A 23,090-nucleotide genomic window follows, 5' to 3' on the forward strand; every position below is an offset into this window, starting at 1 on the left:
TTATTTTCTATAGTGGTCACTCAAGGCTTGTATATAAATACTCTGTAAATTAATAATACAAAGTAAGCTTTTTCTCTATTCTTTATATGGTATTAGAGCTACGATTTTTTTTTTCCCTCTTTATCATCATGTCTTCTGATCATCAAGCTCTTATTCCCAACCTTAATGATCCTTCCAAACCTTTCACTATTTTTCACCTTCACAATGCAATTAAGCTTACCCCTACCAACTATATCGCTTGGAAAGCTCAAATTCAAGCCACGTTATTAGGCTATGACCTATACAAATACGTTGATGGTTCTTTTCCCTCCCCTCCTGCCTCAATCAATAATGCTGAAGGTACCTCCCAAGCCAACCCTGCTGCCCTTACTTGGTTTCGCCAAGATCGTCTCGTCTATGGTATTCTTGTTGGTACCCTATCTCAAGAGCTTGTTCCTCTTATTTCTCAATCGGCTACGGTTCAAGAGGCTTGGAATATTCTAGCCTCTACCTATGCAAACCCATCTCGTGGTCACTTCAAACAAATCAAGGATCATTTAGCAAAAATAACCAAAACAACTCAAAGTATTTCAGAGTACATGCAAGCCATTAAGCAATGTATTGATCGTCTTGCCTCCATGGGAAGGCCTATGGAACATGAAGATATCATTGATAAGGTACTTCTTGGTCTTGATTATAATATTTATAAATCTGTTATTGATGCGGTCAATGCTAGGGATGCCCCTATTTCCTTTGAAGAGCTCCATGAGAAGCTCATCACTAAGGAACTTATGGCTGCATCATCAGTTTCATCTACTCCATTCCCTGCCACGGTTCATGCTGCTCAATACCGTGCTCATGCCAACACCAAACATCAACATCTGTCCACACCGGCTCCCGCTCTCCTTCCTACTCCAAGTAGTAATCAGGTCCCTCGACAACAAAAACCTTACCTCGGCAAATGTCAATGGTGCCGCAATCAAGGTCATGCTCTTGATCAATGCACAACATTCAAGGCTCTCTTCCCCACTATTCGGGTTCCTACTGCTACCCAAGCCCGGGCTGTACAAAAGGGGTATCATCTGCCTCATGCTCATCTTGCAACTGCTAATGTCCCGCCATCCAATACATGGCTCTTAGACAGTGGTGCGTCTCATCAAGTGACAAATGATCTTGCTAACCTCTCCCTTCATGCTCCTTATGATAGCACCGAGGAACTTGTAATTGGTGATGGCTCTACTCTACCCATTCAAAACACTGGTTCTTTCTCTCTCTCAACCCCATCTAAATCTTTAAATTTTTCTAATGTCCTACATGTTCCGTCTATCTCTAGAAATATCTTATCCATCTCTAAATTTTGTCAAGAAAATAACACAAGTATCGAGTTCTTACCCTCTTTTTTTCGTGTTAAGGAGCTTTTGAAGGGCACAGTCCTACTCCAAGGACCAACTAGAGCCGGAGTCTATGAATGGAATCCAAGTCCTCCTCGAGTCTACACTACTCAAAAATTACCGATGCATGATTGGCATCATCGTCTTGGACATCCATCTTCTTCTATTCTTAAGACTTTAAATTCCAGTTTTGATTTAAAAATTTCAGATTTTGCTATGTCCTATTGTAATTCATGCAATATGAATAAAAGTCACAAGTTGCCCTTCTCTCTTTCTACTTTATCATCAAAAGCCCCTCTTGATCTCATTTTTACTGATATATAGTCATCTCCAGTTTATTCTTACGATAATTACAAGTACTATGTAATTTTTGTAGATCATTTCACAAAATATGTTTGGTTCTATCCCTTAAAGAAAAAGTCGGATACACATGATGTTTTTCTACGATTTAGAGCCCTTGTAGAGAAATTCTTTAAGCGTCCTATAATTCAAGTGTTCTCGGACAATGGGGGTGAATATGAAAAACTCACTCCATATCTCTCAATTAATGGCATTTCTCATCTTACTACTCCTCCGCACACTCCTGAGCTAAATGGATATGCGGAACGTCGACATAGGCATATTGTCGAAACTGGTTTAACACTCCTCTCACATGCCAAGCTCCCTCTTACTCTTTGGCCTCATGCCTTTGCTACTGCTACATATTTAATAAATAGACTCCCTACACCATCACTTCAAAATATATCTCCCTTTCTTAAACTATTTCAAACCCCTCCAAATTATCATAAGTTGAGAAATTTTGGATGCTTATGTTACCCTTGGTTACGACCATATTCCTCACACAAATTAGACCCTCGCTCGTTACCTTGTGTATTTGTTGGTTACTCACCATCTCAAAGTGCCTACTACTGTCTTCATCCTCCCACACAACGTATATACACATCTAGGCATGTGAAATTTGTTGAGGATGTTTTCCCATATCCTGATTTATGTCCATCCTTCACACCTTCCAAAGCCACTAAAGTTGATGAATGGTGTACAATCACTATTCCTATTCTACAACAATCTAGCGGCTCCTCTAGTGGACAATCACCTACCTCACCCTCATCTCCTAATAATGCTTCCGCTCAAACCCACTCTACCTCCTCTTCTCCTCCTCCTCCTCCTCCTCCTCCTCCTCCTCCCCCTTCTCCTTCAACTAGAACGATTGTCACAAGACTTCAAAACAACATTATTAAGCCTAATCCTAAGTTTGCCCACCATACCACAGTTGGTGCTTCTTCCTCTGAACCAACAAACATTACACAAGCATTAAAAGACCCACAATGGCGGGCTGCCATGACAGATGAGTTTAATGCTCTCACTCGTAATCAGACTTGGGAACTTGTTCCTCCCCACTCTACCCAAAATCTAGTTGGTTGCAAATGGGTTTATCGCATTAAATATAAATCGGATGGGACCGTTGAACGCTATAAGGCTCGCCTTGTAGCTAAAGGTTTTCATCAAAGGCCGGGGATCGATTATTCTGAGACTTTTAGTCCTGTTATCAAGCCCACAACAGTTCGTCTCATTCTCTCTCTTGCTGTCACTAATGGTTGGTCAATTCGTCAACTTGATATAAATAATGCATTTCTTCAAGGCACATTACAAGAAGAGGTTTATATGTCTCAACCACCTGGATTCTTAGACAAAGATCATCCCTCTCATGTATGTAAGCTGCACAAAGCAATTTACGGGCTCAAACAAGCACCACGAGCTTGGTATCAAGAGTTTCGTACGTTTCTTCTATCTTATGGGTTTACCAACACCATATCAGACCCTTCTCTATTTATGTATCGTCAACTTGATACCACTATCTACCTACTTGTCTATGTTGATGACATAATCATCATAGGCTCTTCTACTACAAGTCTACAAGAATTTGTCACTACTTTGGCTACTCGGTTTTCCTTGAAAGATCTTGGTTCCTTATCATACTTTCTAGGGGTTGAGGTGCTTCCTCATGCCAATGGTTTATTTTTAAGCCAGAGGAAATATATTGAAGATCTTCTTGTGCGAGCTGCCATGAGTGAAGCTAAACCAGTCCCAACTCCAATGGTGACCCATCCCCCACTTACTCTCACTGATGGCACCCCCTGCCAAATCTAACAAAATATCGAACCTTAGTTGGTGGCTTACAGTACTTGTCACTAACTCGTTTGGATATTGCCTTTGTTATCACAATACATGCATAAGCCCACTGACTTGCATTGGGCTGCTCTCAAACGATTGCTACGCTACTTGAAGAGCACCTTAACTCATGGAATTACTCTTCACCGCAATTCTCCATTAAGCTTGCACGCCTATTCGGACGCGGATTGGGCTGGTGATCGAGATAATTTTGTTTCAACCACAGGCTATATTGTATATTTAGGCCGCAATCCTCTATCATGGAGTTCTAAAAAGCAGCAAGGTCTAGCAACCTCATCTACTGAAGCTGAATTTCGGGCTGTAGCATCTGCTCAGAAATTTTATGGCTGCAATCTCTCCTTTCAGAGCTTGATATCAAGCTACAACATACTCCAAGTATTTATTGTGACAATTTAAGTGCGACTCATTATTCGGCAAATCCGGTTTTTCATTCACGGATGAAACATTTAGCATTGGCATTCCATTTTGTGCGTGAAAAAGTCCAGCTTGGTGCATTACGAGTTCAACACATTTCGGGTTCGGACCAACTCGCTGATGCTCTAACTAAGCCACTTGCTAAGCCACGCTTTCTTGATTTATTTTCCAAGATTGGACTAGCTCCAAGACCGTCCATCTTGCGGGGGAATATTGAAGGAAAGATATCATAGATAGTAATTAAGGAGAAATCATCTCCTAAATTGCAGCCTTGATGAATGAGCATGATTGATTACAATCAATCACAATCTCCTATCTTAGTATATATATTATTCTAATATATTTTAGTGCCATGTATAGTATAGTCTTAACTTTGTAATCTCTTTATTTAAGGTAGTATGTTGACTTATTTTCTATAGTGGTCACTCAAGGCTTGTATATAAATACTCTGTAAATTAATAATACAAAGTAAGCTTTTTCTCTATTCTTTATAGCCAAATTAAAAACTATACTTTCTTACATATATATTCAGTTTTGATCAAGATCTACCTTTGCTCAAACTTGAGTAATGTACAAAAGTTTCATAAATGGATATTTTGTCATTTCATGTTATTGATCCACAATGAAGATGTCTATTAGTGTAGGATTTAACACAAGTACTTGAGGAGAATTCAAGGGTTCGAGTAACATAGTTCGAGCTAAATACGTTTTCGTTCAAGCGTGATGCAACCCAAAAGACTACTAATAATATAAACTGATACTTGTAGCAAGAGTTATCATAGTTTCTCCTCAGTCTTTAGTGTTATAAACTAAAGCAAGCAAACTATTAAAATTTAATCAACAAACAATTGATATAATTGGCTGATTAAAAGACATTCTAAGTGTGAAAGAAAAGATATCAGCTGTTTTACGTCATTGACAAAATGCCAATAATATTTGGTCACAGCTGCATAAAAAAACAATTAGCAGCTGATTCTTTATTGCTCCAGAAAAAAAAAATGAAAAAAGGGAGTTAAGTCAATAGGATTGTTGAGGTTGTGATTTGAAGATTTAATAATTAATTAACGTAATCCTTCATACTAACTCCTAGAAAAACATACAATCTGATTATATTAGTTCACCAAATAATGTACAAAATTCTGCTAATCTTTTGGTCGAGACAAAAATTGAAAATGTATGCTTATGTTTATACTTAATCAAAAAACTAAATTGAAAAACTCTTTTTCATGTTCTCATTTGTCCAATTGATTGTATATTTGTAATAACTTTTTTTTCTTGGAGTTGAATCGCATACAAAATATTAAATAATGATACTATTGTTTATAATGTCTGCCTATACACTAATATTAAACAAACAGAATTTCTGCAAAATGTCAGAGATCATTGCTGAATTTAATTATGTGGATCAATTTCTTCACAAACTTGCATTCTGCTTGAAGATAATGATCTTTCCCTGCCAATGATCTTCCTAAAAGAGCTCATTCGAATGCTTGACGACGATGATCCGCTTCCAGCATTAATAATCTTGCTAGGATTATCATTATTATTGCCTGAGTATATTACATCCTGAATATTATGTTCAAGACCTTCTGAAGTAACAACCACTACCTCGGTCAGGTCACTGGCAATGGATGGTTCTCGGTCTAGCGGTATTAACTGAGGAGACACCTCAGACCGACAAATCGGGCATGTTGCTTGGCCGCTGAGCCACTGATCGATGCACGACATATGAAATACATGACTGCAGTTGGGTAGACGCCTAACATGCTGATCCTCCTCCAATATGCTCAAACACACAGAGCATTCAATCTGTTCGTCGGCTTTTTCCATCTGCTTGAACAGAGTTGATGGTAGCTAACTGATGGCTGTTGGATCGAGTCCGGACTTTGCTGTTGTGGAATCACTAAGCTGCACCAGGTCACGGTGGATGAAGGTTAGGGTGGGGTTACGACGTGGGTGGCGTAGGACATATCTAGCATAAATGTGAAGAAGTGTGACTAGGAGGATAACGAAGCAGAGGGATAGTATAGCTGTTACCATGATCTTGCTGTTAAGGTCATAGGTGATTCTTTTGGTGGCGTCGTGTTGGTCTCCGTCCACATTCATGGCGCGATTCGAAGACGGGAAAAGGTTTGAGTGAAGAAATGTTGGAGAAGCTAGGAAGTATGCAGATTTATATGCAATTCAACTGATGTATGAGCTTTGTTTTCTAAGAATGTGAAGGGAGAAGGTGACTAATATTTGTAATTCTTTGAAAAACTGATCTATAAAAAAGATTGACTGTTGACCTTTGAATGATGACTTGGTGAGATAGACTTCTAACAATCTAAGTTCAATTCTTTGTGTTGTTTTAAGGCTTACTTTGGTATGATTTGATATTGGGGATTTATTGACTAACTTATAATACAAGTTATAGGTCAAGTATAGTTTAAAAATCTAATAGTTATTTGAATGGAATACATACTATATGTCTTAAATTCATTCATTCTTAACGTAAGCTATAATTTCAATTTTGGAGTCAAACACTCAAACTTCATAAACATTGAAAAACAACATTCATATGAAGCGTGTTCAAAAACTTTTTTAGGGCCTAATCAATAAAGTTGGCTTCATTTAAGGGTCATATAGGATTTGTTGCATTTTAATTAATTTTGAAGTGCGTTTCATTTAAGGGTCATATAGGATTTGTTACGTTTTAATTAATTTTGAAGTGCTTTTAGTTCACCTTTTCTTGCATTCCAAAGTAAAAAGAAGCACAAACTTTATTTTGTTGAAGAAGTGCTTTCTTGTGACATTATTGAACTATTTAATTAGGTCAGGAGATCAAAAGTAAATGTCTATGTAAGATTATAAAATCATGAATAACAAATGGTGCACAAATAAAGCAAGTAAGTACACTTATATGAGAATACATCTTAGTAGTAGATTATATTCAATCTAACCGTCCAAAACATTCTACAGTAATGGCAAAATTATAATTTCGTCTGCTGATATATCCCCTTCTCTTTTTTCACTTTCACTGATTTTTTTCTCTCTTTAAAATTAGGTTTATCTCTCTCTAAGTTCCATCCACTCTCTACAAACCATAGTTCATGCTAATTCGTGAATCAAAAAATGGATTTGAATCAAATACTACCAACATCTCCTGTTATTACTTATGAAAGAAGGTAGAAAGTTTATGTTTACGAATTTTGATTATATTTTTTAAAATTTTTCTTCTCTTTTTTTTGTTAATTTTCGTTTACTTTTTTGTAGATCAATCGATTCACAATGTATGGATAAATCTCCAATACAAGTCATTTGTCCATCAAATCAGTAAGTAGCAATTTTATTATGGTTTAATCATTTGATTTTTGTTTAATTTTTAAATTATCATGTTTGAACACGAAAATTTGGGCTCAGATTTGCTCGAATTTGGGAGTGTTTGGCTCGAATTTCCTGAGCATATACATTGTTAGTTAAATTCCATGGGTTTTGGTGTCAAATTTGTTAGGTTTTGGGGTCGTTTTTAGAAATCATCTAAGAATGCTTATAAACTGTTCGATAAAATGCCAAGCTGAAATTTAACTGCATGTTGCGTTTACTGATTATGGAAGTCAATATTGCATATAGGCAGCAAGTTTTTAATTATTGCAGTAGATCCCCTAAAAAAACAGTAAAAAAGTTTAGTGCATGAGATAAGCTGAAGAACAAGAGGCAACATCAACCTCGGCAGGGCAGCAGCAGCTGCTGCCTTGTTTGCAGTAGCGTCGGCAGGGCAGCAGCAGCTGCAGCCTTGCCAGCAGTAGCCTCGGCAGCCAGCAGCAGCTACCGCCTTGCCTGAAGAAGCCTCGGCTGGCAGTAAGATTAGCAAGTGTACCTTGTTTTTGATATCTGTTTTAAGCTTAATCTTCTAACATACTCTTCTTTTTTTACTTTTCAAATAGTGATGGTGATGAAGCACTTGTCAAAAAGAAAAAAAGGTGATGGTGATGAAGCTGTAAAAAGTGATGTTCAGTGGTCTAGAAGTCCAATTGTGGAGTCATCCTTACTAAAAGCTATAAACAATGATCACATTCAAAGGTTGGTAATCATCAATGGATACTGATTAATTTTTTATGCATGTTAGATACGTTCTAAAATTTTACTCATATGTTCTAAAACTTTACTTGTATGTTCTAAATTTAATTCTAATTTTAATTTTTATTTTACTCACATTTTAGAACAAATAAACTTACTGTGGTGTATTAGATTAACTAGCAGCTCTCACCAATTGTTGAAAAATCTTTCTTTCATTGATGGGGTCCATTCCTGCCTTCTTTTGTATCTGAGTCTTATTCTTGCCCTCTCTCTCTCTTTGCTTATCATACATGTTTCTTTAGTTGGTTTTTTAGGAATATTTAAAAAGGTAACTTGATTGAATTTTTGATTTGTTGATTAGTTTTTAGTTGCTCATGGCAGTTAGGGTTAGGTCTTTTTGGTTTTGTGTGATCTATGTTAAGATAGAACTAGAAATGCATTTTTAGTAGAAATGGAATTAAAACTAATGGAAGCAAACTTATCGGAATCGTGACATGCAGAAGCTTTTGCCAATAAAATATGATACTCAAGATAATACTCTTGTAGATTCCTTGTTTATCTAAAGGAAAGGAACAACCCCTTGATTGAAACCTAAGAAGTAAAGCTTTTGGCATGCTAAACTGTCAAAGAAGTCTTTGTTTCCCAGTGACAGAATCTTTTCGTCCTGCAAATTGATACAAATAAAGGTCCTGTAAGTCTAAAGTCCAAAATTTTCAACTGAAAGCTCCTTCCATCCTGAAATATTTTTGCAATTCCAACTGCAGTGAATTTTACAGAGATAGTATTCTTGGATGTTTAATAAAGGGGCAAACTAGAAAAGATAATCATCAGAATATTTGGCCTAGCTTCTGTGTGTTTAATTTGAGTTTAATGTGAATCAAGCACTCAGGTATTATTGCCAAGAAACCGTGGTTTAATGTTAAGTATTTTATGAAGAATTTCTCTATTCTCTAATTACTGAAGTACAGCAGCTTGGCAAACAACATTAGCTTCTATTTACTGCTTTCTTTCGTTCTAAATTTTTGTACATATGTTCTACATTATTACATATATGTTAGTTCTAATTATTTTTCCCTTGTGTTCTAACCTTTATATATTTTATATGTCTATGACTTGCAGTGATAATTTTAATAATCTTGTTGGTGATGATGCTGCTACAACCTCTAATCAGTTTGCTACAACATCTTCTCGAAATGCAAACAAGAGTACCAAAGTAGTTAATAAAGAAGGTGATCCAATTGAGGGGAAACTTAAAGTTAGAGCTAAAGATGTTCCAAAAAACAAAGCAATGAAGAAAGAACCAAAAAAGGAAGACAAAGGGAAAAAAGGAGAAGAAAGGTTGATGAGAGTGATTCTGATGATGATATTGAAGTTGTTCATGTAGTCAAATGGAATGTAGAGCATTAAATCAACGAATTACTCCCAAGAATTTTATGAACACCGTGCTTAAAGATTTGCCAAAATCTCATAAGGCGGCTATAAGAAAAATTGGATTTGGAGGTTTCTTAGATTTGGATTTAGATGCACATAAATCTGTGTTTTGCTCTAAGCTTGTGTCGAGTTTTGATTGTGATAGGGTGTCTTTAGTTCTTGAGAGGAACCAAGAGATTGAACTTACACCCGTAGACATACATTTGGTTTATGGATTGCCGATGGGAGGAGAAATTATTAAAGAGCCTCGACAAGAGGAGGATGAAGAACGGGTTGAGTTTATTAGACAATGGAGATCTTTTTTTGGGATAAGTGGTGGAAGTCCATCAAATTTTGTGATCATTAATCGGATAGAAGAGTTAAAGACGGAACCTGTTTGTGATGAATTCATTTGGCATTTTGTAGTTTCTGTTGTCAGTTGTATGAGATCCACTGCCAACCCATCGGTAAATTACAAGTTCTTGTATAGTTGCATGGATACAAAGAAGATCGAATGTTTGGATTGGTGTGAATACGTGTATAGGAGTTTAAAATCGTCTGTATCGGAATGGCAAGGTGGTTCAGCTTACTTCACTGGTCCATTGCCTTTCTTAATGATATTTTTTTTTTTTAATATATTTCACATTTTTATAATATTTTGTCTTTTTCTAAATTTGTCTTTGTTTAATTAACGCATTTTTTTTGTATATTTGTATTAGATATTCTATTTCGATCGTTTGGAAAGATCTAAAATAAGCAATCCAAGGCAATTCCCACTCCTTTCTGTTTGTGTAGGGAATATTTCAAGCATTATCTCTAAACTTGAACCCCACTATGATCATACACTAAAGTACTGTGGCATCCAAAGGAAAAGAAGATAGAGCAAAAGAGTCACCAACAAGTTTTAGGAACTTGTAAACCGCCCTGAAGGTTACACCCTTAACGATCTATGAGATTGTCAACTCCAATAGGTCTGGAGCCAAGACTGGTAGTTCGGGAATTGAACCTGCCCTAATAATAGGCCTCTACTTTATGCTGATCGTATTCATGTGCGCTTTCTGATTAACATGCAATCAATAGGTTTAACCCTAAATCTGTTTATCTATGTTAGTTGAATATTAATGCACAAACAAATCTATTATTGGCGATCACTTGAGTTATAATCAAATTAACCCTAAACAAGATTATTAATTATCTTATTAAGCGTGATTACAAGTACCAATTCCCTTTAACATGCATAAAAGGTGAGATCAAGCAATAACAATAAATATCAAGCGACATAATAATAATCATAAAATTATATTAATCATAATCATTAATAATCATAATCATATTAAAGCATAAAATTAATAGCAAGATCCTAGGCATGATACTAACAAGATTAATAACAAACCCTAACATGTCACTAAACAATAAAGATAAAATATTTAAACCTAACATGATACTAACATGAATATTAGGAAAGAAATAAAAGGCATCACAGAAATCACAATTGTCATATTTGATATTAGAAATTATAGTTATTATCCTAAACATGAGACTATGAAGATCAAAACGCCCTAACATGACACTACGAATCATAATAACAACCTAGACATGATTTCTATAATATCAATAAAAACATTAAAGCGCTTACTTGGATGCCTCGTACCTCTTTCTAATAACAAAATACACGCATTAGTAACTTCAAGGAAAATCATAAATCAAACAATTAAATTAAATAATTGAAAGAAAGATTTGGGACAAACCCTAAGAAATTAAAACCTTTCACGTCTAGGGCGAAGGCAACTTCGAATTATGCTAGGTGTTTCTAGGTCTTGTGAATGCGGAATTTTGTGTAAAGGGTGGTTTAGAAAAGAGAGAGAAAGAAAGCTTTAGCTTTGAGAGAATTAGAGAACTAGGGAGTTGATGATTGTAGATAATTGAAAACGGAGTTTTTAGGAGGCTATTTATAGAGAAAATCAGCCAAAAAGATAGAAAAATGAACTAGAGTTCTGGCGTGAAAAAAACGGAGTTAGCGCCAGACTCTAACGCTAGCGCTAAGCGCCAAGCTTAGCGCCAGGCGCTAATGCTGGCGTTAGGCGCTAAACGGCTTTTTTTTACCCATTTTCTAAAATCAGATAAAATTTAACTGTACAGGAGGATAAAATCGTATTTTCCTCAAAAACACTCTTTTATTCTAATTAAAATTCCATAAAGTCAACAAAAGTCAATTTATCAATGCTAATCGAATTAGGAATGAAAAAAACCTTCTAGAAGAATCTAGAAGACTAAAACCATTCATAATTGCATTAGGAATAATAAATCCATATTAGGCCATCCCTTAGATCATTGGGCCGCATATAAGGCTCAAACTGGGCCCAGTTTAGTAATTTGGCCATAACTTCCTGAATATTCATCGAAATTGGGCTTATAATATATCGTCTGAAAGCTCTTTTCAAGCCTCATCCAACTACACTACTATTGGACCCATATAATGGACCAAACAAACTGGATTGGATGTTTTCTTAATATAGATTTTCAAAAACAGAGAGAAGAGAAAAAAGATTAAAACTATCCGCAACACTAGACTTTCCACACTTTCACTTCATTTGATTATGACTCGACGTGAAAGGTACTCATCACTGGGTTTGGTTTTGGGTAGACACATTTGGGTGTCTACAGAAGCCCCCAGTTTGACTGAGTTTGGAGAAACACAAGTTTCGAAAACAAAAGTCAAAGTATCGATAGGGACGGAGAATGACTTTGAACGTTCTGTGATCCTAAATCATTCTTTCAACGCCGATACCTGAAAACTAGCGTTAGTTAAACAAATAAAATAGTTAAGAAATGCGTATCTTGCACCGTCGAGCACATGTCTCTGAATGTAACCGATTTATTGCCGTATTGCTGTAATTCTGTATTTTTGACGACCTCCTGCAAGCTAGAGAATGTCTCCTGAAGACTGCTACGCTTATAACTGCTTCTAATTCCGCTATGATAGACTTCTGCAAGCTAGAGAACCCCATCGAAGATTGCTTCGCTTGAAACGACCTTCTAACATTTTGTAACCACCTTCCGCAAGCCTGGGAACACGATCAAAGACAACTTCACTTGAAATCACCCTCAGTTGTTTGTAACTAGGGGTGTACATAAACAGGACCGGACCTGAAAACCGACCTGAACCGGACCTGTTGGGACCGGACCTGATCCGGACCTGTAGATTCAGGTCCGGTCCCGGTCCTTGAAATTCAAGGTTTCCGGTTCCGGTCCGGATCAGGTCCAAAACCGGGGTTTTCAGGTCCGGACCTGAAACCCGGATTTTTTATATAATATATATATAAAAAAAATATAAAAGCCTAAAAAACCTAATACTTCAACTGCAACGCCTCTTCTCCTCTCACCTTTTCTCTTATCCTTTCTGATTCTCAGTATCCCCTCTTCCTCTCTAATTCTCAATCTCCCCTCTTCCTCTCTGATTCTCAATCTCACCCTTTCTTTCTGGTTCTCAACGACTCCTCTTCCTCTCCTCTTCTCTCTTCCTGGCTCCAGCATCGTGGGATTGGAGCACCGTCGTCCAACATCGAGGCCCCGTCGTCCACCATCTGCCGTCACCAGAGTATGTTTATACTTTAGTTTTAGTTGAATATAGGTTAGTATGTAGATCTAGTTTTATTTTTCACATAATTTACGATTATAATTATCTTTTTTAATGAAATTGTAATGTAAAATTATAAATTTTGTAATTTAAGTTTGTAGATCTATTTTTTCGAAATTTCTGTATTTTTTTTCTCGGATTTTCTGACAATTTATGTATAATTTGTTTTTTGCGATTTTTTTGTTCGTTTTTTTGTTTTTTGTTCGGATGTTGGATGTATGTGTGGAATCGATTTGGGTTTTTTTCTTTTTCTTTTGTTTTTCTGGGTTGTGGGTGCGGTGGATGCCTGACGGTGGTGGGTTTTTTTTTTCAATTTTTTCGTTTTTCTGGGTTATGGGTGGGTATCAATGGGTCTGGGTTGTTGGGGTTATGGTGTCTGGGTTAAGGGGGTAATTTTTTCGTTTTTCTGGGTTATGGGTGGGTATCAATGGGTCTGGGTTGTTGGGGTTATGGTGTCTGGGTTAAGGGGGTTAAGGTGGTTAAGGGGTGAGTTGGGGTAGGTGGTAGAAGGAAAGAAGCTTGTGGTGGTGGGCTGTGCGTAGGGGTGTATGTATTAGTGGTGGTGGGTTGTTCGTAGGAGGTTGTTGATGATAGTTTTTAGTCAAAACTTTGGCTTGAATAAAGAAAAAAAAAAGGGAAAATACAAATTCAGGTCTGTTCAGGTCTAAACCCGGACCGAACCTGAATTTTCAGGTCTGACCCGAAACCGGACCTGTTGATTCAGGTCCGGTCTCCGGTCCTCAAAATTCTCTAATTCAGGTCCCCGGTCCAAACAGGTCCGGTCCAGGTCCGGTCCGGTTTTGGACCGGTGTACACCCCTATTTGTAACAACTCTCCGCAAGCTAGGGAACGCTGCCGAAGATATCCTCGCTTGAATTTATCCTCATTTTTTGCTATAATATTCCAAGGAAAATTATCGAAGATCCACACTTGTCGACCTTGAAAAGCTCGCTTGAACTTTGCTTCCGTTATGCCAGTACATTGGCGCTTCTGCTGCTTTTGAACCTGTATGTCGGTGTCTTTTGCTGAATGAACCAGTATGTCGGTGCCTTCTGAATTGTGAACCATTATGAACAATTATGTCGGTGCTTTGCTACATGAACCATTATGTCGGTGCTTTGCGATGAGCGAATGCTTATGCGCTTTAAGCTAAGTGAGACGATCATTCACAAGGTCGATCACTTTGTGTAATTGTAATCAAGCCGATTACTGAATCATGTCAAATTTCTTAGAGGGGCTAACTGGTGTACCAAGGAACCCAAAATGTATTGCAAGAGATTGGAACAACCGCACTAAGTGGCTGGATAGTCTGTCGCCGCTAAAATGTTGCAAGCCTCGCATATTAGGATGTAGCACCAGACGCTGGCACTAGCACCAGGCGCTAAGACTTATCGACTGGTGCTAAGACCTGTCGCTTGGCGCTAGAGTCGGGTTTTCCATAAATACCCTTCTCTTCTTCATTTCCACTACTGCTTCTCGTGTTTTGCTCGAAAATCGCTCAGAACTTCATTTGGTTCGTTTTTGCTCGTTTCACAACCGAATTCGCTCAAATTTGTTGCAAATAAAAGCTTATTCCATCCATTTTCCCGATATATGTAAGTTTTCTTCAAACTCACTCCGGTTTTAATGAATGTCGCATGTATTTGTTCACGAATTTCTTGAAAATTTGAAATTTAAATTGCTTAATTCTGTTTGTTTATCACATTTTTTTCCATGACATTTCTTGATTATGTTTATATATTGCTTTGGGAGTAATTTGAGACTTATTTGACTCAATTTGGCGAAGAAACGAACAAATCACCATTGTTGGGCTTCTTAAGGCCGGGAAGACAATGTGGCTTGTTCTTGACGTTTTTGCTAGCAATTCTTGTCCAATTTGTCACAATAATTACTATAGTATTGCAAGAAATTGTTTGAATTCTTGAAAAATGCCGCATATGCTCAATTTGAATTTGTACTCTGTTTTAGTACTACGTACTCTATTTGCGAACATAGTATCATGCGGCTAGGCGAAACTTAGATAACATAGAACCTTAATTTATGATAATTTTGCACAATGTAGCATGTTTAGACAGCGAGTTTCGGGTTCACGGTCCTGAGATGTTCGACGGGAGCACGAGCCCCTAGAGGACGACGCCGATCTGTCCACTTCACTCGGCCGACTTCCTGAGTGGGATGAGCGGACTTTGTACTTCTCTCCCGTCCACCACATTTATGAAAGGGTTAGACGGGGTATCACAGTTGGGAGGACGCGCTGCCATGGTTCCGGTTGCGACACCTTGGGCGACCTGTACAAGATGTACATCGGCAGTGACGACAAGGCGAGACTTCTCTGGGAGTCTTGCGGACTGACTGCACTCTTCGAGACTTCAGAGGCCATAATTTCCTCTAGTGGGGGTCACCATGTGGTTCGTGCTCTGGTGGAGTTCTTTTGGGACACCACCAACACTTTCCACTACCCTTGGGGTGAGATGATGGTCACCCCAACCGACTTTAGTCTCATTACGGGACTGGAGTTTAGCTCCGTTGCGCTGCCGTTTGACAACGAGATTAGCGTCTTTTCTCCCGAGGTCGAAGAGTTGTTGGGTCCGATTGTTGTTCCGGCTCGAGCTGAGGTAGAGTCGACTCAGTTCAGCGCGAGGGGGATTCGCCGCTCGACTCTAGCAGCAGCTTTTGATGATGATGCGACTACCCGAGAGCAGCGGGTGCGCATCTTTGTACTCATCTTGCTTTCAGGGACGTTCTCCCCTGACAAGGGTAGTAGAGCGCTGCTTTACTACCTGCCTGCAGTCCGTGATCTACACTTGATCGGGACTTATGACTGGACTAGCTTGGCCTATGCTGACTTCATCCGAGTGTTACGAGATTCGTGTCGACACCGGTCCTTCATGGTGAACGTCGCTCTATCCGGCTTTTGGAGAGTCGTAGAGGTATACTTTATTTCCCATAAAGTTTAGCTCTAAGATTTAGTTAGCACTCGCTGAAAATTTTTGCCTTTTGTAGATCTGGTTCTACGAGTACTTTCCCTCAGTTGCGCCGGCGAGACCGTCGCCGCGCAGGTTTCCAGTGAGTGCTTCCTGGGGAAGCCGCCGTGTTGGGATGTCCACTGCTTATGTCCGAGATTGGATCATCTCGGTATGGTTCTTTACATATTTGAACATTTTGTGATACCTTTGATAGATTCTTATCTGATAGGCGTTCTTTGCAGGAGCCTGACATGTTGTACCGGCCGTAGGTCGACTTGGTTGTTCCTGGGCTAGCCGCGTAGTATACTGTTGAGCGTCACTATTTCTCGGGGACATATGGAGCGATCGCATATCTTGGAGAGAGGGTTTCTATTCAGCATTCCTCGGACACCTTTGTCGTTCCTGCTCCTCCACCGCGTCGTATGTACAACACCGCGAGGTTGGTGAGCATGTTAGAGGGAGCTGGTACCCTTGGCAATCTTACACAATCCCTAGGCGGTGCTATGAGGAGGAGCTACTGCCGTTGTTAGCTCCAGTCCCTGTACCGGCTGAGGAGGTGGCGGTATGATTTTCAGCTTTTACTTTTCGTTAAGTAGCCCCCAAGTAATACTTTATTAACTTTGACTTGCTTTGTCAGGCTGGACCTGCTGAGTTCGTGCCACCTCATATGTCAATCCACTATCAGGGGACATACGGCCGATTGAGGAGATGATTCCTCCGGCTCCCGAGGGTGAGCGCTTCGTGGAATGGTCGATCCCTCGTCACCAGACTCGGGTAGGCTTAGTTATTTGCAACTTTTGTCCATATATGTTATGCATGTTTACTGACTTTACTTCTTTGACAGTTCTGACGCGAAGTGGTCACGGCGATGGCACGATGCATAGATGCCTTCCGGAGCCAGCTCGTCCGGATGAGGAATGTGGCTTTATGTCGTCATGACGACGCCGTCCAGGAGGTAGCTTCCCTTCTTATGTTTTTGCATTACCGCTTCTATTTTGCATATTTCTGATTTTGGTTTCTTTCGTAGGGTCAACCCATTCCTTCTCGAACCCGTACAAGACCCGAGGTGCGGAGAGAGCCGGCAAGGTCTAGCTCGAGACGTCGCCGCACCGGTTCTGGTGGTCGGGGCGGTCGTTTTGAGGTTGCTTGTACCGAGGTGGTAGAGGGCTCAGGCTCTTCATCTAAGGGTGCACATGCCGCTGCGCCGGTAGGCCAGGGAGAGGCTACCTCGGCTCTTAGAGGTGGTGGGATGTACGAGGTCGGCTCGTCATTGCAGCAGCCTCCACAGCCTCAGCCTCAGGTTGATCTTGGGTGGACGGGTCCTGTGCTGAGTTTTCCACCTCCCGAGGAGGCCGGAGCTGGAGCTGGAGCTGGTGGAGAGGTTACTCCTCGTACGACGCAGTTTTATGAGATGATGGGTGTACGTCCCCCGGCACCGTAGTTTGTTCCTGTGCTTTTTATTATTTTGACTTGGTATAGAACTTTGCCTTTATTTAGACTCATTATTTAGACATGCTTGTATATACATACTACTATGAGTTTATTCAGCATTTATCGTGTTTCATTTTATTTTATTATTTTTTTATGTGCATGTTTGTGTGTGCAAAGAATTGTGAAAATTAATTTTGCACAAAAATTCCGTCATTTTTATTATTGATAGAGGGTATCCGACTTTCTCCCCCAAAAAGAAAAAATGAAAAAATAAAAGTCAAAAAAAATATTGGACTTGGAAATGAAAATAACATCCGAAAAATAATATAATATAGTTATATATAATTAAGAAGAAGAAATAAATGGAATTTAGAAAAAGAAATAAAAAGATCGTAAAGTCATTGGTCAGACTCAAATCAGACCAAAAAACGCGGTTTTGGAAAGCTCGTATTTTAAAACACGTTAGCGCCACCTGGCGCCATGCGTTTGGTGTAGCTCTAGGCGCTACGCGTAGCGTCTGGCGCCAAGCTCTGGCGTTAGGTGCCAATTTTTGGCGTCTGGCGCTAATGAGTGCTGACTCCGAATCCTTCCCAGATTAAAACTGCGCCGATTTTGTGTATAAATAGCCCCCTGCCTAACCGATTTTCTTCATAATTTCAGCAGATTACATATATTCTTAGCTTTTAGAAAAAAAATTTAACAGTCATGTCTCTAGTTTCTAAAAGTTTTACCAACTTCACTCATGAATGGTGTCGGTCTCTTACTGCCAAGGAGAGAAAAGAGTTAGATGTTTTTGGTGTCAAAGGGGTAGATCTTGATTTAGACTTTATTCATAGTGCCCTAGGATATTGGGATGTGGATACTCATTGCTTTAGATTAGGGTATGATGAAATTAGCCCTTTGCCGGAAGTATTCAGTGCTATTTTAGGCTTCCCTGCATTAGATCTTGTACTAATCCCTAAAATAAACGAATATTATTATAAGGATTTTGAGCGCTTCTTTAATTTAAAAGACAAAGATCTAACAAAAATAGTAGATGGTAGCATAGTTAATTTGAAAGAATTTGCTCGCCATTATTTGTATAGACCTTATTCTGAGTCTTTTCATGTTTATAGAAGAAGGGATTTTCTCTTTTGCATGCTTAATCAATATTTTTTCACTAGTGGTAAAACTAATGAGGGTCAAGCAATTATATCCACTGTTTTAGAGCAGATTGAATCTGGGAGAAATCCAATGCCATTAATAGTTGGAGAGACTATGCTTAGTCTTGATGAATTAAAGAAGAATCCAAAAGCACCTTTCCGGGGCTCTCCAATTTTATTACAGGTAGAAAAATAATATTTTTAATTACAGAAATCAAAAATATATTTTTGTATAGTAATAATAATTTATTTGCATTGAATGCTTTTGCAGATGTGGCTAATGGAAAGACTAGAATTAATTCGCCCTCCAGACAATGTTGAGAAGTACACTCCAAACTGCTTTGTGAGAAGGAAGAAACGCTTCTCTAAGATGGGGCGCCACGAATGGAAGAAGGTCTTCGAATCTTGAAATTTTTCTATCAAGTGGGTCATCCCTTGGTGGAAAATAGAAAAGATGGTTGGTGTCAACAAGCAGCCTTTCTGCCGTCTTCCAAGCTTGTCCCGAATGACTTTTTATTATCCCTGCATGGTAAAAAAGACAGTACGACCTACTTCAAACAATTCCTTCCGGGGATCTTTGTCGTCCCTATGAGTTCCCTATCTCTCAGGAAGTAGACAAATTTGATACTTATTGGAGCGCTAGACCTTTATAGGAAGTGATTACCCAAAAGGTTCCTCCTTCCTTGTCCAATGATGTGAAAAGGTGGCTTCTGAAGAAACCTTCAAAGAACATGAAGAAAAATCAGAGTAAAACTGATGTGAAGAGTCGTCTAGGTGATAAAGTGATTCCTGTTAAGGAACGCTTATGTAAAAGAGTTGAGTTCAAAACGCCCACAATGCCTAGGAAGAAAAGCTCTGCGAAGGATAAAGGAAAAAGGAAAGCTAACACTACAGAGAAGAAGGCTTGGGTAGAAAAGAAGCATGGGGTCCTAGCTAAAGGAGAAACTATTTACTCCAAAATTGATTGTAGGTTCTCTAAAGGATGTCTACTAGCTAAGGTTATGGATGAGGAAGAAGACATAGATAAGAATTGGAAGAGGGCAAAGAAAGAGAAGAAAGATTAGAGCATTGCTTAAATTTCAATTATTAGACTTAGTTTTAAATTCAAAGTTAATTTATTTAAGCTTTATTTAAATTCCATCACTAATGTAATTTATTTTATTAATGAAATTCCAACTTTTTAGTCAAATTAATTACTTTTAATTTAATTTATTAAAGCAATGAAAACCGAAAATTTAATTTTTCAGAATTTTTTTCGAGTACGGAAGTCGAAAATTTTCCGAAAAGCACCGAAATATTCCCAGATACTTTACCGAACGTTGGCGCCGCGATTTTGCGACTTGCGCGAGCTGAGGCAGTCTGGCATCAAGCGACAGGGGTTGTCGTCTGGCGCTAAGGTTCATTGGATGGCGCCAGAGTTTTTTCTGTGACGCCAATGTTTCTTCGATCTTCTGTTGAATTTTTTATTAAGTCTGGGATGCGAGGTTTGAAAAAAAAAAAATTAAAGTGGCCATACCCGTAAAGGGTTGCCTACGTACCTTTCTTAAGGAATCAGGCCAAACGTTGCACTCTTGAGTGTCCTACTCAATTGATTATGGGTAGTATTTTTTAAGTTGGTCAAGATTTGTCATGTTCGAGAACTCATTGCCATCCATGTTAGTTAATTTTGCTGCACCTCCTGACAGGATTGTTTTGACAATGTAAGGCCCAGACCAATTAGGTCTGAATTTTCCCCTTGGATCTAAAACATTTTTCCTTAATGCTTTTAACACCAAATCTCCTACTTTGATGTTTCTTGTCTTGACCTTCTTATTAAAATGCCTAGCCATACGAGTTTGGTAACATTGAGCGTGATGTGGAGCTTCTAGTCGTTTTTCTTCAAGTAGAATTAGCTCCTCATATCTTGCCCTAGTCCATTCAACTTCATCAAGTTTTCTTTCTAATGCGATGCGTAGAGATGGAATCTCTAGCTCGATTGGTTGTACGACATCCATTCCATAAACCAATGAAAATGGCGTATTTCCTGTTGATGTGCGAATTGACGTGCGATAACCCCATAATGCGAAGTGAAGTTTGTCAGGCCAATCCGTGTAATTTTCCGTCATCTTCTCGATGATAGTCTTTAAATTTTTATTAGCTGCTTTGACTGCTCCATTTGCCTGAGGTCTATAAGGAGAAGAATGATGATGTTGAATACCATAATTTTGTAGCAATTCTTCACACTCGGCTTGAAAGTGAGTTCCATTGTCACTTATCATTTCATGTGGGACTCCATATCGACAAATAATATTTCTTTCGATAAAGAGTGCTACATGTTTCGCAGTGAGTTTGGCGTACGATTGTGCTTCGACCCACTTTGTGAAGTAATCAATTGCCACTAAAATATATTCGTGACCTCCTGCTCCTGGGGGGGTGATTTTGCCGATGATGTCAATTCCCCATGTGGAAAATGGCCATGGCGACGTGTAGGTGTAGAGCAAATATGGAGGAACATGTTGTAAATTGGCGTAGATTTGGCACTTAGGGCATCTTTTTACGTATTGATGGCAATCCCTATTCATTGTAGTCCAATAGTATCCTTCTAGCATTATCTTTTGGACTAACATTTTGCCATTTACGCGAGTTCCACAAATTCCTTCGTGGACTATCCTCATTGCTGTTTGAGTATCCCTTTTTCCTAAACACAGGAGAGCTCGACCCTTAGGTACCCTTTTGTGTAGCTCGTTGTCTATGAGTACATATTGGGAATCCAAGAGTCTTAATGCTCGTTTTGCTCTTTTGTCAGCGTGGGGAGGGTATTCTCCTTTGGTGACATAATTGAGTATATCCGTATACCATGTTTCTTCTTCTTCTTCTTCTTCTTCTTCTTCTTCTTCTTCTTCTTCTTCTTCTTCTTCTTCTTCTTTCTTCTTCTTCTTCTTCTTCTTCTTCTTCTTCTTCTTCTTCTTCTTCTTCTTCTTCTTCTTCTTCTTCTTCTTCTTCTTCTTCTTCTTCTTCTTCTTCTTCTTCTTCTTCTTCTTCTTTCTTCTTCTTCTTCTTCTTCTTCTTCTTCTTTCTTCTTCTTCTTCTTCTTCTTCTTCTTCTTCTTCTTCTTCTTCTTCTTCTTCTTCTTCATGGGTCGCTTCATCATCTTCTATAGCTTGAATATAAGCCGGCTTATGCCTTTTTTCTATAGTTAGAGGCATTTTCTCGATTTCCTTAGGAATCCTAACCATTGAGGCTAGTCTTGCCAAGGCATCAGCAAATTGATTTTCTTCTCTAGGTGGATATGTGTATTCTACCTTTTCTAACTTATTGGTAAGGGTTTCCAGATAAATTTGGTAACAGGCTAGACTTTCGCTCCTTACTTTCCACCTTTTGGATATTTTATTGATGATCAATGAAGAGTCTCCGAATATCCGTAACTTTTTTACTCCCAATGCCAAAGCTGTTTCAAGGCCTACCAGGTACGCTTCGTATTCAGCAGTGTTGTTGGTAACGTCGAAATCAAGATTTATGGAGATTGGAACATGCACTTCTTTAGGTGATACTAGTAATACTCCAATGCCACATCCCTTTTGGTTTGAGGCTCCGTCGAAGTACAAGGTCCAAGTATCATCTTCAGTGACCATCAAGTCTTTGTCTGGAAATTCATTGTCGTGTATTGGCGTCGAGTCTTCTATTGGAAAGTCTGCTAGAAAATCCGACACCACAGATCCTTTGATAGTTTTTTTGTGGCATGAAACTTACATCAAACTGGGCTAAGTTGACTATCCATCTCGATATGCGCCCATTGAGTGTAGATTTCTCGAATAAATACTTAAGTGGATCTAATCGGGAAACTACAAAGACTATATGCACAAGCATGTAATGTCTTAACTTGGTTGTGGCCCACACCAAAGCGAGGCACAATTTCTCAAGTGGTGTATAGCGTGCTTCATACTCGAGCATCTTTGTGCTTAGATAGTAGATCGCATTTTCTTTGCCTTTTACTTCTTGCGCTAGCATGGCTCCCATTGTCTCTTTGGTAACTGTTAAGTACAGCCTAAGAGGTATTCCCGGAAGTGCTGGTGCTAATACGGGAGAATTTTCAAGATAGGCTTTGATCTTTTCAAAGGCTTTTTGACACTCGCCATCCTATATCACTGGTACATTCTTTTTAAGCTTTTTAAAGATTGGTTCTGTATACACCCATTTGTGTCTCCCCAAAACCAAACCCAGTGATGAGTACCTTTCATGTCGAATCATAATCGAATGAAGTGAAAGTGTGAAAAGTTTAATGTTGCGGATAGTTTTAATTTCTTTTCTCTTCTCTCTGTTTTTGAAAACTTATTTTAAGAAAACAGTCAATCCAGTTTGGTTGGTCCATGATATGGGTCCAATAGTAGTGTAGTTGGATGGGGCTTGACAAGAGCTTTCCAACGATATATTATAAGCCCAATTCCGATGAATATTGAGGAAGTTATGGCCAATTTACTAAATTGGGCCCGGT

At 38.8% G+C, this 23,090-nt stretch overlaps 1 protein-coding gene and 1 pseudogene across 2 annotated transcripts; one reads left to right on the forward strand and one right to left on the reverse strand.

Annotated features, from left to right (window-relative positions):
- Nucleotides 1–5,233: 5,233 nt before the first annotated feature.
- LOC110721962 lies at nt 5,234–6,303 on the reverse strand (annotated as a pseudogene).
- A 578-nt stretch (nt 6,304–6,881) lies between these two features.
- LOC110721975 lies at nt 6,882–10,099 on the forward strand. 2 transcript variants are annotated; one of them, XM_021901206.1, is made up of 4 exons: nt 6,882–7,141; nt 7,230–7,289; nt 7,901–8,036; nt 9,153–10,099. In XM_021901206.1, the coding sequence occupies exons 1-4, from the start codon at nt 7,132–7,134 to the stop codon at nt 9,415–9,417; spliced, it is 471 nt and encodes a 156-aa protein (XP_021756898.1). In that variant the 5' UTR covers nt 6,882–7,131; the 3' UTR covers nt 9,418–10,099. The 2 variants fall into 2 exon arrangements, with proteins under 2 accessions (XP_021756898.1, XP_021756899.1); XM_021901207.1 differs by having other exon boundaries at nt 6,888–7,141; nt 7,230–7,814.
- Nucleotides 10,100–23,090: the final 12,991 nt, after the last annotated feature.

The sequence above is a fragment of the Chenopodium quinoa genome, unplaced genomic scaffold (assembly GCF_001683475.1).
Source record: "Chenopodium quinoa cultivar QQ74 unplaced genomic scaffold, ASM168347v1, whole genome shotgun sequence".
NCBI classification, from domain to species: Eukaryota; Viridiplantae; Streptophyta; class Magnoliopsida; order Caryophyllales; family Amaranthaceae; genus Chenopodium; species Chenopodium quinoa.

Excerpts from the sequence above, each read along its gene's own strand:
- LOC110721975 (XM_021901206.1), top strand. Across the intron at positions 7,290-7,900 it reads GTCATTTGTCCATCAAATCA|TGATGGTGATGAAGCACTTG; the intron begins GTAAGTAGCAAT and ends CTTTTCAAATAG. Across the intron at positions 8,037-9,152 it reads AACAATGATCACATTCAAAG|TGATAATTTTAATAATCTTG; the intron begins GTTGGTAATCAT and ends TATGACTTGCAG.